General features: G+C 41.5%; 1 protein-coding gene across 2 annotated transcripts in view; it reads right to left on the reverse strand.

The window, feature by feature from the left end:
- Positions 1 to 17,792, reverse strand: part of LOC111968723 (cadherin-4-like) — a 113,370-nt gene that overhangs the window by 33,652 nt on the left and 61,926 nt on the right. For both annotated transcript variants that reach the window (XM_023994551.2, XM_023994559.2), the window contains exon 4: positions 10,874 to 11,018. In XM_023994551.2, the coding sequence (XP_023850319.1) occupies positions 10,874 to 11,018 (145 nt within the window). The remainder of the gene's footprint in view (positions 1 to 10,873; positions 11,019 to 17,792) is intronic.

Here is a 17,792-nt window from a genome sequence, read left to right on the forward strand (position 1 = left end):
TCACGTGCCTGTTACTGAGGAGTGGCTTCCGTCTGGTCACTTTACCATGAAGGCATGATTGATGGAATGCTGCAGAGATGGTTGTCCTTCTGGAAGGTTCTCCCATTTCCACAGAGGAACTCTGGAGCTCTGTCAGAGTTACCATTGGGTTCTTGGTCACCWCCCTGACCAAGGACCTTCTCCCCTGATTTCTCAGTTTGGCCGGGTGCCAGCTCTAGGAAGTGTCTTGGTGGTTCCAAACTTCTTCCATTTAAGAATGATGGAGGCCACTGTGTTCTTGGGGACCTACAATGCTACAGAAATGCTTTGGTACCCTTCCCCAGATCTGTGCCTCCACACAATCCTGTCTCAGAGCTTTACGGACAATTCCTTCGACCACATGGCTTGGTTTTTGCTCTGACATGCACTGTCAACTGTGGGACCTTATATAGCCTGGTGTGTGCCTTTCCAATTAATGTCCAATATTTTGAATTTACCACAGGTGGACTCCAATCAAGTTGTAGAAACATCTCAAGGACAATTTTTTATTTATTTTTATTTTACCGTTATTTTACCAGGTAAGTTGACTGAGAACACGTTCTCATTTGCAGCAACGACCTGGGGAATAGTTACAGGGGAGAGGAGGGGGATGAATGAGCCAATTGTAAACTGGGGATTATTAGGTGACCGTGATGGTTGAGGGCCAGATTGGGACTCATTTAGCCAGGACACCGGGGTTAACACCCCTACTCTTACGATAAGTGCCATGGGATCTTTAATGACCTCAGAGAGTCAGGACACACCGTTTAACGTCCCATCCGAAAGACGGCACCCTACACAGAGCAGTGTCCCCAATCACTGCCCTGGGGCATTGGGATCTTTGTTTAGACCAGAGGAAAGAGTGCCTCCTACGTGGCCTCCAAACACCACTTCCAGCAGCACCTGGTCTCCCATCCAGGGACTGACCAGGACCAACCCTGCTTAGCTTCAGAAGCAAGCCAGCAGTCGTATGCAGGGTGGTAATCAATGGAAACAGGATGAACTTGTGCTCAATTTTGAGTCTAACAGTAAAGGGTCTGAATACGTATGTAAATATGGTATTTCTGTTTTTAATTTTTAATACCTTTGCAGAAAATTCTAAAAACCTGTTTTCACTTTGTCGTTAGGGGGTAGTGTAAGTAGATTTGATTAAATCTTTTTTTTCATAATTTTAGAATAAGGATGTAGCGTAACAAAATATGGAAAAAAGGTCAAGAGGTCTGAATACTTTCCGAATGCAAGTGCAGGTGACAATAAAGAGCTCAATTGTTAAGACAGACACCAATTCATTACAATATGATTTGGCCAATGTTTCATATTTGCCATACATTTGAATGTAAACACATATTTCTTACAAGTAAAATCAAATGTAATATATTTCACAAGGCATTTCCAAATACATTTCAAAACATATTTAACAAAACATATCACTAAATATATTCTAAAATACATTGTTTAATGTATGTATGTATTTTATAATGCATTTTGAAATACATGAAATACATTTTCCGATGTATTGAACATATATTAAGATATACATTTTACATACATTCTAAAAACATTCTGTAATATATATATATATATTTTTTTTTAAATACAACACATTACACATTTCCTAAAGAATTAAAAAATATATATATTTTACATTTATTTTTTGTAAGGTATGGGTGCACACACAACCTGAAAATACAATACACAACACACACACACACACACTTTGAACCAAATTAAATGTCAAGCCCATTCCCTGCATCTATGTCCTCTTCTCTGCATCTATGAAACTTTCCGATCAGGGGCTCCTGGGGGAAAATAAGTAGACAATACAAACTCATCCCATCCTTGTATATAGTAGGCTGTCTGGCAGGCAGGTTGAAGTTCCTTCCTATAGAGTCCATTTAGTAATGAGCAGCACTGGCTCTTCCGCCATTTCCACCATCCATTACTTCAGCCTTCAGCGGCACGGCTGCCCTTAATGCTCCGATGCGCTCTCGCTATTTGTCTTGGAATCATGGGTAAAAACAAAGCCATTTAAGGCTGAAGGTGGGGGTGGTGTGTGTGTGTGGTGTGTGTGTGTGTGTGTGTGTGTGTGTGTGTGTGTGTGTGTGTGTGTTGTGTGTGTGTGTGTGTGTGTGTGTGTGTGTGTGTGTGTGTGTGCACGGCGTGCGTGCGTGTAGACGTGGAGGGGATGGGGGGTGAAAGGGCACTGTCCCAATCTCCCCGAGCAGAATTATTGATTTGTAAGAGCTTGTCAGCCAGGCTCACAAATGTGACCAGGCAATTAGGAGCACTCTGTGCAGGAAAAGGGAGAGATCACCTCGTTCCTCTCCCCAGCTCAGGGAAAATGTCACTCTCCATCAGGCAGCCATTTAAAGGCTGCTACTGCTGCTGAAGCTGCTGCTGCACCAGGAGGAGAGCTAGGCTCCTGTCAGCTTAGGGGGATAGAGAGGCAGAGGCAGAGAGACGCAGGAGCACACACACACTAGGGTTGTTATACTGTATAAGGAGGTAGAAACAAAGAGGAGAGACAGGGGGAGAGACGAAGAGGAGAAGAGACAGATAAGCATATACAGAGAGATATAGGGATGCATAGACAGAGACCGAGAGAAGTGCAGGAAGAGAGAAAGAGATAAGCAAAGAGGGATAGAGAGATAAAAGAAAGAGATACAAGAACCATTGGAGCTAATCCAAGGTCACTTTTGCTGTAGATCAGCTGCAGAACTAGGCACAGGGACAGTATTAGATAGGATTAGGTAGTGTAAATATGTAGAATTTTAGACAGGAAGGAGAAGAGACACATGATGGGTTCTCACAGCTACAGGTGTTTGTTCTGTTGGCTCTCATAATTGGGCAGAGATAGCACCATCATTCCCGTTACAGCCAGCATCGACGGGATAATTGTAGCTGAGAATTCTATTTCAAACTTCATTAAGTTTCAAAGCAGGATTTGTCACTTTTCCCAAGGAGAGAAAAAAACAGAGAGAGAGGGAGAGAGAGAACCAAGGAAGGGAGCGAGAAGAAAAACAATTACCCTTATTCCAGAGAGGAGAACATCAATATTTGAACAACCTTTCAGTCCGAAGGAGGAAAAAAGAAGTGATGTAGAGAATCGTACGTAAACTCTGACATCTTTAATTTCAATAAGAGGGATTCCTTAATAAGCTTAAAGAGTGCTCTTTGTCTAAGAATGTGGCCATGCCTGAAAGGGTTAACCTCTTAGCCCGTTTAATTCCTCTTTAATTTGAAAACTAATTCCAAATCCTAATTGCTTTACCGCCAAAACCGCTGGGGCTGAAAATTTCACTGGTGGCAGGCAGGCAGGCAGGGAAGGCATGTTGGCCATTTGGTCACATGGGAGAGAGAGCGAGGGAGTTGAGACCACTGTTGGGCTCCATCAACTTCCTAAACATTACTGAGCTTGAGGTTAACACCTGCCTTCCAATTACAGAAGGAGAGAGAGAGAGTGGAGGACAGAAAAGGGGGCAGCATGAGAGAGAGATGGACACAAGCACAGATGCAGAAAGATACCATGGCAAGAAATTGCCAGTGATGGAAAGGGAAAGGGACAGAGAATACAGAGGGCAGGCAGGAAATGACACTAAAATGGGTTGGCAAAAGAAAAAGAAGGAAAAGACATGAAAAGGAGGCTAAGAGGAACATAATACCATGCATTTAGAGGGGGCCAGGAAAGTAGAGTACAAGAGTGATTTGGGGAGGCAGTAGTAAGTGAATGAGTGAGTGGGGAAGGGCAGGGCAGGAGAAGAGGTATAAGGCAGAGGAGGAGATGTGAGAGGGAGATGGATGTTGCAGTCACAGAGTGATGAAAGGGTACACAAAGCATTGTGGTCACACAGAGCTGGCTCTAATGGCACTGCTGGCCCTCCCAGGGCTGTTACCAGACCACATTGCAGCTCCACCCACCATCATACACAACCCTGGCAAGCCCGGGAGGGGCCAATAAAAACCAGCTACCAGAAAATTACCTCCAAATCTGACCGCATTCACACCTCAATGCATGGGCAGTCAGAACATTTTAACTGCCCAACTGCAATGTCTCTTCACATCTCTTCACAACGTTCCATGCTGAGGGAATATTAGAGTACAGTACAGTACAGACTTGAGGGAGAAGAAATCTCTTTTATATCTCTGGTGTAAATAAAGTCCCTAAGGTACAAAACATGTTTACGATATCCATGCCAGGTGTGTGTTTGTGAATGTAAAACTTCAGAATTTGTAACCAACCAGAGCACTCACTGGTGTCTGAAGCTACTTTCCATCAGCATCTCTGGGTGACCCTTCCTGCTAAATGCACTCCCAGCTCTGAGACTCAATCTATTTGGTCTTAACTGTAACAGAGTGGCTCCTCTGTGAACAATCAGCCAGGCAAATGTGCTCTCCTGCACTCAGCGCAGAATAGCAGTCAGTCACACACTCTAGGTCCGTTACACTGCCTGAAACATCCCTGCGTTCCTCCATCCCTCCTCTCCTGTGTACAGATGCTGAGGCCTAATTAGCCCCCCAGGCCAAGAGGCAGTGGAAACTCTCTTAAGTCTTTCTCCGACTGTTAGCAAACTCTTCAGGACAGAAAGAAGCCTCCCTCAGATTACAAATTGAGAGTGTGAGAAAGCACACCGTATTTCCAGTGGTGGAAAAAGTACCCAATTGTCATACTTGAGTAAAAGTAAAGATACTTCAATAGAAAATGACTAATGTAAAAGTGAAATTCACCCAGTAAAATACTACTTGAGTAAAAGTCTAAAAGTATTTTGTTTTAAATATACTGAAGTATCAATGCAATGTAATTGCTAAATGTATATATATTTTCAAATTCCTTAATCAGCCTTTCTTAAAGTATGGGTCGTCGAGGACTGTTAATGGTGGGTTGCGACGTGTCAGAGTAAATGTATAATTATTTAATTAATTACTGGAATTGATTTGGCCAAGTTCATCTGCGCTCTCTATTCAGTGTACTCTCTGTTTAGCAACGGTCTCTGCTCACTTCAGCTACGCGAGTGTGAGAGGGAGATGCCCATGTGCTTTGCGGTTTACCATCTCATTTTTCTGCAGTTTTCTTGAAGATCACTCTGCGATAGACACGATGCAGCGCAACGTTCAGCCATTGACTTGTCATTCCTACTCGCCATCACTCACCGCTGTCATCAAATGGACTCATGCTAGCCACAAGTTCTGACTGAACTCAATTGTCATGAAACGCATATACAGTGTTTAGTTTCTCTCTCTTTCATACAAACTTATAAAGAGGAGCACCCACAATGTGTTTTATGCGGGGAAGTGCTTAGTAATGAGTCTCTCAAAACGAACAAATTATTAAAACAACACGTCCTGACCAAACATCCACAGCATGATGGTAAACCGAGGGAGTTCTTTCAGAACAGGGCAGAATGCTTCAGAAAACAGTGCTTCAGGAAACAATTGTTATTCTTAACTGGAATAAACTGATTGAAGCAAGATGCTTTTTGAGGCAAACACACTCACACAGTTCTGGGTTCTTCATCTACAGCAGGAAGCGTTCTCGTGCCTGACTGAGAAAGCAGTAGATGTTCTGATCCAGTTTGGCACCACATACCTATGCAAGTCAGGGTTCTCAAGTACAGAAACAGTGTCGATGCTGAGCCTGACCTCAGTGTTACACTGTCAAAAACTGAGCCCAGAATAGACATGCTTGTTGAAAACTTCAACCAGCCACACACCTCTCATTAGGATTCTGTGTGTGTGTTTTCTGGTCTACATCTGTGTGATGTGATCAATCAGTTTATTTCAGTTCAGAATAAAAAATATGTATTTTAACAGCAACAGTTCCAACCTAGACTTTCTTTCAACAATCATTTATACAGTAAGATGTACAGTAGGCCTGATCATTTTTCATATGTACTGTTACTTAGGGTTGCACTATCAACAAGCCTGTGTGTGTGTTCTGTTATTCATCAGTGTGATGTGATCAATCAGTTTATTCCAGTTCAGAAGGAAAATTATTTATTGTATTTTAACAACAACAGTTCCAACCTAGACAGATATGTAAGAGTGTTTTTAATGGGGGAAAATAAACAATAATAGATATTTATATGGTTATTTCATGTCATTATTATTTGCTTTTGTCTATATTGCATTGGTTTTGGACATAAGGGCAATGAAATGTACCGATATTTATGTATCGTTTCATATTCTCTTAAGCTTGGGTCCCAGGAAAACACAGAATTTCGAATTTGGTCCCAGGCTGAAAAAGTTTAAGAGCCCCTGCTTTATATAAAGCAAACCAGGCGGAATCATTTTCTTGTTTTTTAAGTTTACGGAAAGCCAGTGGCACACTCCAAAAATCAAGACATAATTTACAAATGAAGCATGTGTTTAGTGAGTCCTCCAGATCAGAGGCTGGGGATGACCAGGGATGTTCTCTTGATAAGTGTGTGAATTACACAATTTTCCTGTCCTGACAAAATGTAATGAGTACTTTTGGGTGGCAGGTGAAATGTATGGAGTAAAAAGTACATAATTGTCTTTAGGAATGTAGTGAAGTAAAAGTAGTCAAAAATATCAATAGTAAAGTAAAGTACAGATACCCCAAAAAAACTACTTAGGTAGTACTTTCAAGTATTTTTACTTAAATACTTTACACCTCTTGTCACGCCCTGACCTTAGTTCCTTTTTTATGTCTCTATTTTAGTTTGGTCAGGGCGTAAGTTGGGGTGGGCATTCTATGTCTGGTGTTCTATGTTGTCTATTTCTTTGTGTTTGGCCGTGTGTGGTTCTCAATCAGAGGCAGCTGTCTATGTTGTCTCTGATTGAGAACCATACTTAGGTAGCCTGTTCCCACCTGTGTTTGTGGGTAGTTGTTTTCTGTTGTGTGTCTGCACCAGCCAGAACTGTTTCGGTCGTTATCTTTGTTATTTTTGTTATTTCAGTGTTCATTTAATAAATATGGACAAGTACCACGCTGCACCTTGGTCCTCTCCTTCCAACAGCCGTTACACCTCTGCTCATTTCAGAGTGTCTCAAGTTTCAACAAGATTGAGAACTCTTTTTTCATCACCGACTATAGCATTATGGTGTTTTTCCGCCAAATTTTTCTGATCTCCTATGCATGAGGAGAAAGTGGAGGTGGTGTTGAGTTTTTTTCCCCCCATAGGCAAGGGTTCACCAATGTCAGTGTAACTTATCAATTTACAATAACCATCCAATAACTTGTCGAGCTCATGCGGTAAGTGTAAAGCAAACTCGTAGAACACCCTGGTGATGACACATGAATGAATACAAACCACTGATCATTTTCCCCTGTCTGAATCACAATAACAATTGGATTAGTTTTAATTGGATTACTAATTATGTAGTGTAATTGCCTGATTACTTACATGTAAGACTGATCCAATCCAATGACATGCATGTATCTGTGTCTCCCGATGGGTGTACGTCTGTGGTGGCATGCGTGCCATTTTAAACTCAGTTTCACTGATGGATTGATTTGACACACAATGTTGCATCTGGCGATAGCGATAAGGGCAACTCCCTGTAGGTCTGCCTCTTTTAATGGTTTTATAAAGCAGCCATAGTAGATGGAGGATCAGCTGTAATGCTTCAGAGGCATTTTGATACTTCTAGTCTTATAGACATGTCTCTTTTAGAGCTGAACACATCCCATCCCCCTTTGCTATAAGCAGTTAGAAAAACATCCTGTCTGATGGAACCAAAAGACTTACGGGAGGACCATTCTCATTACCAGCCTAAAGGGAGCAGCTTAAAGTTTAAGTGATTAGTTGGATAAAATAGTGCTGAACTTCTTTATGTTTTAAATGCTCCAGAAAAGTATAACCATTCCACAGAACATATACCAGCTTTGAAAAACGACCCAACTCTAATTTTCTTAATTAGCCAATTAGGCAACCATAACTCAGCGGCATGACTCTCTAACTTAAAACGAATCCTTGCATGCAAGAAGGAAATAGATAAAGGGAGAGAGAAAAGCTCTCTGGTCTATGTAAAAATACTTGTCAGTGTTAACTCCAGCATACAATAGAGGGACATTGTGTTTGTATTCCACAAAACAGACTACTAGATATATACAGTACCAGTATATATATATATTTATGTCTTTTTTTAAACATTTTTTTGTTTAAATTGTAGAATAATAGTGAAGACATCAAAACTATGAAATAACACATATGGCATCATTTAGTAACCAAAAAAGTGTTAAGCAAAGAAAGATATATTTTATATGTGAGATTCTTCAAAGTAGACACCCTTTGCCTTGACAGCTTTGCACACTTTAGCATTCTCTCAACCAGCTTCAACTGGAATACTTTTCCAAAATTCTTGAAGGAGTTCCCACATATGCTGAGCACTCGTTGGCTGCTTTCTCATCACTCTGCGGTCCAACTCATCCCAAAGCATCTCAATTTGGTTGAGGTCAGGTGATTGTGGAGGCCAGGTCATCTGATGCATAACTCCATCACTCTCCCTCTTGGTCAAATAACCCTTACACAACCTGGAGGTGTGTTTGAGGTTATTGTCCTGTTGAAAAACAAATGTCTCACTAAGCAGATGGGATGGCGTATCACTGTAGAATGCTGTGGTAGCCATGCTGGTTAAGTGTGCCTTGAATTCTAAATAAATCACAGACAGTGTCACCAGCAAAGCAGCCCAACACCATCACACCTTCTCCTCCATGCTTCACGGTGGGAACTACACATGCAGAGATCATCCGTTAACCTGCTCTGCGTCTCACAAAGAAACGGCGGGTGGAACCAAAAATTTCAAATTTGGACTCATCAGAACAAAGGACAGATTTCCACCAGTCTAATGTCCATTACTCATGTTTCTTGGCCAAAGCAAGTCTCTTCTTCTTATTGGTGTCCTTTAGTAGTGGTTTCTTTGCAGCAATTCGACCATGAATGCCTGATTCACGCAGTCTCCTCTGAACAGTTGATGTTGAGATGTGTCTGTTACTTGAACACTGTGAAGCATTTATTTGGGCTGCAATCTGAGGTGCAGTTAACTCTAATAAATGTATCCTCTACAGCAGAGGTAACTCTGGGTCTTCCTTTCCTGTGGCGGTCCTCATGATAGCCAGTTTCATCATAGCGCTTGATGGTTTTGCGACTGCACTTGAAGAAACTTTCAAAGTTCTTGAAATTTTCTGGATTGAGTGACCTTCATGTCTTAAAGTAATGTTGTACTGTTGTTTATCTTTGCTTATTTGAGCTGTTCTTGACATATTATGGACTTGGTCTTTCACAATATAAATTAAGAATATACATATATATACACTGCTCAAAAAAATAAAGGGAACACTTAAACAACACAATGTAACTCCAAGTCAATCACACTTCTGTGAAATCAAACTGTCCACTTAGGAAGCAACACTGATTGACAATAAATTTCACATGCTGTTGTGCAAACGGAATAGACAAAAGGTGGAAATTATAGGCAATTAGCAAGACACCCCCAATAAAGGAGTGGTTCTGCAGGTGGTGACCACAGACCACTTCTCAGTTCCATGCTTCCTGGCTGATGTTTTGGTCACTTTGAATGCTGGCGGTGCTTTAACTCTAGTGGTAGCATGAGACGGAGTCTACAACCCACACAAGTGGCTCAGGTAGTGCAGCTCATCCAGGATGGCACATCAATGCGAGCTGTGGCAAGAAGGTTTGCTGTGTCTGTCAGCGTAGTGTCCAGAACATGGAGGCGCAACCAGGAGACAGGCCAGTACATCAGGAGACGTGGAGGAGGCCGTAGGAGGGCAACAACCCAGCAGCAGGACCGCTACCTCCGCCTTTGTGCCAGGAGGAGCACTGCCAGAGCCCTGCAAAATGACCTCCCAGGCCACAAATGTGCATGTGTCTGCTCAAACGGTCAGAAACAGACTCCATGAGTGTGGTATGAGGGCCCGACGTCCACAGAACTGAGAAGTGGACACTCTGGACACTACGCTGACAGACACAGCAAACCTTCTTGCCACAGCTCGCATTGATGTGCATCCTGGATGAGCTGCACTACCTGAGCCACTTGTGTGGGTTGTAGACTCCGTCTCATGCTACCACTAGAGTGAAAGCACCGCCAGCATTCAAAAGTGACAAAACATCAGCCAGGAAGCATAGAACTGAGAAGTTGGTCCTGTGAGTCCCACCTGCAGAACCACTCCTTTATTGGGGGTGTCTTGCTAATTGCCTATAATTTCCACCTTTTGTCTATTCCATTTGCACAACAGCATGTGACATTTATTGTCAATCAGTGTTGCTTCCTAAGTGGACAGTTTGATTTCACAGAAGTGTGATTGACTTGGAGTTACATTGTGTTGTTTAAGTGTTCCCTTTATTTTTTTGAGCAGTGTATATATAGAGAGAGAGAGCGAGAGAGAGAGACAATTTCAGAATAATAAGCTAATTAGTTGTGACCTACATTTTTTTAAATACAAATTGACAGTGTTGTAACACCAACAAACTCTGTCTTTGTTTTTACAAGAGAGTAGCAGTAAGTTGAAAATACAGACATTTTTAATACGTTTGTTTCTCCTCGCTAATTAGCAGGTCTAGAACAGAGAACAGACCCACGCTCCACTGAGGACAGACTATTGCAATGTGTGTGTTGCGCGTGTGTGTACTCTTTCTTTCTCTCTCTCGGTCTCTCACCTGCGTTGTTTATAAATTCTCCTGACATTAAACTTGGCAGTAGAACATTGTCTGAACACAACGTAGATAAACATCTGGCCTTCATCTCTGACTGGTAAAACAAATGTTCCTCCAATCATGACATGGTCTTCTTTCTACCATTAGAATCATCATGCCTCCGTTCATATACTTGAAATACTTGAAGAAAAAAGACACTATTTACTGTCCTAGTTACGTACCTGGCTTTGAGCCTTCAGCCACAGAGCCATTGTAGACCTGGTTCTGGAACTCTGGCCGGTTGTCATTCATGTCGATGACGTAGATGTATAGGTCTATGGGGCTTTCCACCTTGTTCCCATTCATGTCCACAGCATGGGCCCGCAGCTGCAAACAAAATAACAAAACAAAAAAAACATATGAGCATTGTATAAATCCTGTAAATGCAACAGTAACTTTGACGATAACTAAAAAAGCACTGATCGACACAAAACATCAAAGGAGACATTGACATAAACATAACAGGACACATTGTATATACAGGCTGGACTTCATCCTGTAACTGCAATGGTAACGTTGAGGCTAATTAATGCAGTACTGATTTTACATGAAACATCAAAAGAGACATATTGACAAACATAACAGCAATTAATCCTGTAACTGCAAGTAATCCTGTCATTTCAGATCTCTTCCACAAGTGTGTCTAATGTAATTGCATACTAGAGTGTCCAGGAAAATCCACTAACGCCGACCATTGAAATCCGGCCATGCACAGCTTAGTTTCAGAACAACCTTGATTCTGACTGTTGGTTGTGAGAGGTATGTTTATTGGAAGCTCCACAATTGAAGCAATAATTCCAGTCTTTTATTTGGCATGACAGAGAGAGCCCGTTGGAGTGCCTGTGTTGATAATTGCCAATAAGAAAAAGAGATTCTAACATGTTGTGTCCAAACACAGCCCAGCTAGCGTGTAATGCTCTGAGAACCATACGAATCTTAGAGCTTGGTGAGAGAGTGGTTGTCCTATGGTTATTTTGCATACAACCTACCGACAACGTTTTGGGAATGATTCTTCAGGGGGAATTTCAAAACTTCAGCATAACGTTTTTTGCAGGTTTCTTCATGGTCCTATTTAAAGTCCTGTTCTCAGAACATTCAGAACACTTTCCATAAAACCACAAGAAAACATTAGTAATGTTCAAAGAACCTCTGAAGGATCGTACCCTTTTTTTCAGTTTTCGCCTAAAATTACATACCCAAATCTAACTGCCTGTAGCTCAGAACCTGAAGCAAGGATATGCATATTATTGATACCATTTGAAAGAAAACACTTTGAAGTTTGTGCAAATGTGAAATTAATGTAGGAGAATATAACACATTAGATCTGGTAAAAGATAATACATAGAAAAAACATGCATTTTTATTATTATTACATTTTTTCATCATATTTGAAATGCAAGAGAAAGGGCACAATGTATTATTCCAGTTTAGGCGCAATTTATATTTTGGCCACTAGATGGAAGAAGTGTATGTGCAAAGTTTTGCACTGATCCAATGAACCATTGCATTTCTGTTCAAAATGTCATATCAAGTTTGCACAAATGTGCCTAATTGGTTTATTAAAACTTGTTTGGGATAGGGGGCGGTATTTTCACGTCCGGATGAAAAGCGTGCCCAAAGTAAACTGCCTGCTACTCAGGCCCAGAAGCTAGGATGTGCATATAATTGGTAGATTTGGATAGAAAACACTCTAAAGATTCTAAAACTGTTAAAATTATGTCTGTGAGTATAACAGAACTTATTTGGCGAAACCCCGAGGACAAACCATCCAGAATTTATTTTCTTTGAGGTGACTGTTTTCAATTCGTTTTCTATGGGAATCTAGATTTCTGAGGCATCTGGTTGCAGTTCCTAGKGCTTCCACTAGATGTCAACAGTCTTTAGAAATTGGTTGATGTTTTTCTTTTGAGTAATGAAGAAGTATGGCTGTTCAGACTGAGTGTCGAGTCTAGTGTACTGTTGTGTTTGGGGCGCGCGACCTGGCGCACACTCCACTTTCATTTTATCCGCTATTGAACACAGTTTATTCTGTCTTAAATTTTATCGATTATTTACGTTTTAAAATACCTAAAGTTGGATTAGGAAAGTTGTTTAAAATGTTTGGACCAAGATTACAGGTAACTTATTAGATAATGTGTAGTCATGTTGGGCGAGTTGGAACCGGTGTTTTTCTGAATCAAACGCGCCAAATAAATGAACATTTTGGGGATTTAACGATGGAATTAATCGAACAAAAGGAACATTTGTGATGTTTATGGGACATATTGGAGTGCCAACAGAAGAAGCTCTTCAAAGGTAAGGCATTAATTATATTGTTATTTCTGAGTTTTGTGTCGCGCCTGGCGGGTTAAAATATGATTGTCATGTGTTTGTTTGATGGGGTGCTGTCCTCAGATAATAGCATGGTTTGCTTTCGCCGTAAAGCCTTTTTCAAATCTGACACGGTGGCTGGATTAACAAGAAGTTAAGCTTTATTTTGGTGTATTGTGATTGTATGAAAGTTAAATATTTCTAAAAATTTATTTTGAATTTCGCGTTCTGCAATATCACCGGATGTTGTCGAAACGTTCCGCTAGCGGAACCCCCAGACGTAAAAGGTTAATACATTTTCAAGTTCATAACTGTGCACTCTCCTCAAACAATAGCATGATATTCTTTCACTGTAATATTTACTGTAATTTGGACAGTGCAGTTAGATTAACAAGAATTGAAGCTTTCTGCCCATATCAGATATCTTTATGTCCTGGGAAATTCTCTTGTTACTTACAACCTCATGCTAATCACATTAGCGCATGTTAGCTCAACCGTCCCGCGGGGGGGACACCGATCCTGTAAATATATACAGTGGGGAGAACAAGTATTTGATACACTGACGATTTTGAAGGTTTTCCTTCTTACAAAGCATGTAGAGGTCTGTCATTTTTATCATAGGTACACTTCAACTGTGAGAGACGGAATCTAAAACAAAAATCCAGAAAATCACATTGTATGATTTTTAAGTAAATAATTTGCATTTTATTGCATGACATAAGTATTTGATCACCTACCAACCAGTAAGAATTCCGGCTCTCACAGACCTCTTAGTTTTTCTTTAAGAAGCCCTCCTGTTCTCCACTCATTACCTGTATTAACTGCACCTGTTTGAACTCGTTACCTGTATAAAAGACACCTGTCCACACACTCAATCAAACAGACCCCAACCTCTCCACAATGGCCAAGACCAGAGAGCTGTGTAAGGACATCAGGGCTAAAATTGTAGACCTGCACAAGGCTGGGATGGGCTACAGGACAATAGGCAAGCAGCTTGGTGAGAAGGCAACAACTGTTGGCGCAATTATTAGAAAATGGAAGAAGTTCAAGATGACGGTCAATCACCCTCGGTCTGGGGCTTGCAAGATCCTACCTCGTGGGGCATCAATGATCATGAGGAAGGTGAGGGATCAGCCCAGAACTACACGGCAGAACCTGGTCAATGACCTGAAGAGAGCTGGGACCACAGTCTCAAAGAAAACCATTAGTAACACACTACGCCGTCATGGATTAAAAATCCTGCAGTGCACGCAAGGTCCCCCTGCTCAAGCCAGCGCATGTCCAGGCCCGTCTGAAGTTTGCCAATGACCATCTGGATGATCCAGAGGAGGAATGGGAGAAGGTCATGTGGTCTGATGAGACAAAAATAGAGCTTTTTGGTCTAAACTCCACTCGCCGTGTTTGGAGGAAGAAGAAGGATGAGTACAACCCCAAGAACACCATCCCAACCATGAAGCATGGAGGTGGAAACATCATTCTTTGGGGATGCTTTTCTGCAAAGGGGACAGGACGACTGCACCGTATTGAGGGGAGGATGGATGGGGCCATGTATCGCGATATCTTGGCCAACAACCTCCTTCCCTCAGTAAGAGCATTGAAGATGGGTCGTGGCTGGGTCTTCCAGCATGACAACGACCCGAAACACACAGCCAGGGCAACTAAGGAGTGGCTCCGTAAGAAGCATCTCAAGGTCCTGGAGTGGCCTAGCCAGTCTCCAGACCTGAACCCAATAGAAAATCTTTGGAAGGAGCTGAAAGTCCGTATTGCCCAGCGACATACACGAAACCTGAAGGATCTGGAGAAGGTCTGTATGGAGGAGTAGGCCAAAATCCCTGCTGCAGTGTGTGCAAACCTGGTCAAGAACTACAGGAAACGTATGATCTCTGTAATTGCAAACWAAGGTTTCTGTACCAAATATTAAGTTCTGCTTTTCTGATGTATCAAATACTTATGTCATGCAATAAAATGCAAATTAATTACTTAAAAATCATACAATGTGATTTTCTGGATTTTTGTTTTAGATTCCGTCTYTCACAGTTGAAGTGTACCTATGATAAAAAATGACAGACCTCTACATGCTTTGTAAGTAGGAAAACCTGCAAAATCGGCAGTGTATCAAATACTTGTTCTCCCCACTGTACATTCCATTCTGAGCATGAAAAAAACTCTCTCTATCCTCTGTCTTGTTAAGTGTCTTCAGGTGTGTTGGCCGTGCCCACTAATTGGCCACACCTGATCTTAATGTGTGCTTGTTTCCTTTCAAATGGAGTCTGATTGAATAGCCGAAAATAAACTGCTTTGTATGAGTAACAAAAAAAACATGGCATGCTAGCTACATCATGGTGGCACAGTGGACTAATTCCATGGATAGAAAACAGCAGAGCATAGTTTTGAATCTCACTGACGCCATGCCACAATGAAAAATAAATGTGTTTGCATGATTAATGCTGAAGGAAATTAATTAATGTTTGTCCTATCTGTGCTTGGAGTTTAAAACAATTAACCTAAGCTAGTAGTGTTATTAAAAGTCTTATTGAAACATGTTCTCAAATAACCTATAATTTCAATTCTCAGAACGCAAAAGAAAACTCCCAGGGAACCCTTCAGGGAACCATAGTAAAACATTCTCAGAATCTCCCTGCAACCTAAAAATGTACGTTCCCAGAAGAGGCAAAATTTTCACTTACGTCCTCAGAACGCTTTTTTAAACGGTTAAGAAAGTTATGGCTTCGTTCCCAGAACCAATGGGAAACCAAAAACATAAGTTCCCAAAACTTCGAAGGGAGATACAGGCTAGGGTATGTGCTGCTCAGCTCACACGCCGACAGAGATGGTCGCCTCGCTTCGCGTTCTTAGGAAACTATGCAGTATTTATTTTTTTATGTATTATTTCTTACACTGTTACCCCAGGAAATCTTAAGTCTAATTACATACTGTCGGGAAGAACTATTGGATATAAGAGCAACGTCAACTTACCAACATTACGACCAGGAATATGACTTTCCCGAAACGGATCCTCTGTTTGGACCACCACCGAGGACAATGGACCGGGCAGACGGAGCGGTCTTCTGGACAGGCTCCGTAGATGGGCACATCGCTCACCGCTCCCGAGTATACTACTCGCCAATGTCCAGTCTCTTGACAACAAGGTAGATGAAATTCGAGCAAGGGCTGTCTTCCAGAGAGACATCAGAGATTGTAACATTCTCTGTTTCACGGAAACATGGCTCACTCTGGATACGTTATCAGAGTCTGTACAGCCATCCGGTTTCTTTCACGCATCGCGCCGACAGAAACAAACATGTCTCTGGTAAGAAGAAGGGCAGGGGTGTATGCCTTATGAATATGGAGTCGTGGTGTGATCATAACAACAACAGGAACTCGAGTCCTTTTGTTCACCTGACCTAGAATTCTTTACAATCAAATGCTGACCGCATTATCTACCAAGAGAATTCTCTTCGATTATAATCACAGCCGTGTATATCCCACCCAAGCAGACACCTCGACGGCCCTGAAAGAACTTCATTAGACTCTATGTAAACTGGCAACCACATATTCTGAGGCTGCATTTATTGTAGCTGAGGATTTTAACAAAGCTAATCTGAAAACAAGGCTCCCTAAATGTTATCACCATATCGAATGTGTGACCGGGCTGGATCATTGCTACTCTAACTTCCGCAACCCATACAAAGCCCTCCCTCTCCCTCCTTTTGGCAAATCTGACCACGACTCCATTTTGTTGCTCCCAGCTTACAGACAGAAACTAAAACAGGAAACGCCCGTGCTCAGGTCTGTTCAACGCTAGTCCGACCAATCTGATTCCAAGCATCAATATTGCTTTGATCACGTGGACTGGGATATGTTCCGGATAGCCTCAGACAACAACATTGATGTGTACGCTGATTCAGTGAGCGAGTTTATTAGCAAGTGCATCGGTGATGTTGTACCCACGGTGACTATTAAAATCTTACCCAACCAGAAACCGTGGATTGATGGCAGCAAACTGAAAGCGCGAACCACTGCTTTTAATCATGGCAAGGTAACCGGAAACATGACGAAAACAAACAGGGTAGCTATTCCCTCCGCAAGGCAGTCAAAAAAGCTAAGCGTCAATATAGAGACAAAGTAGAGTCGCAATTCATAGGCTCAGACACGAGACGTACAGTTGAATTCGGAAGATTACATACACCTTAGCTAAATACATTTAAACTCAGTTCCTGACATTTAAACCTTGTAAAAACTTGTCACGTTCTGACCATAGTTATTTTGTGTTTTCTTTGTTTTAGTGTTGGTCAGGACGTGAGCTGAGTGGACATTCTATGTTGTGTGTCTAGTTTTCCCGTTTCTATGTTTGGCCTGATATGGTTCTCAATCAGAGRCAGGTGTTAGTCATTGTCTCTGATTGGGAACCATATTTAGGTAGCCTGTTTTGTGTTGGGTTTTGTGGGTGGTTGTCTTCTGTCTTCGTGTGTCTGCACCAGACAGAACTGTTTCGTTTTTTTCACATTTGTTGTTTTGTATTTTGTAGTGTTCACGTTTATTGTCTTTATTAAACATGATGAACACTAACCACGCTGCGCTTTGGCCCTCTCCTTCGTCCACAGAAGAAAGCCGTTACAAAACTTCCCTGTCTTAGGTCAGTTAGGATCACCACTTTATTTTAAGAATGTGAAATGTCAGAATAATAGTAGAGAGAATTATTATTATTATAATTTTTTTAATTATTTTACCCCCATTTCTCCCCAATTTTCGTGGTATCCAATTGTTAGTAATTACTATCTTGTCTCATCG

Source organism: Salvelinus sp. IW2-2015, linkage group LG1 (genome assembly GCF_002910315.2).
Source record: "Salvelinus sp. IW2-2015 linkage group LG1, ASM291031v2, whole genome shotgun sequence".
NCBI lineage: Eukaryota > Metazoa > Chordata > Actinopteri > Salmoniformes > Salmonidae > Salvelinus > Salvelinus sp. IW2-2015.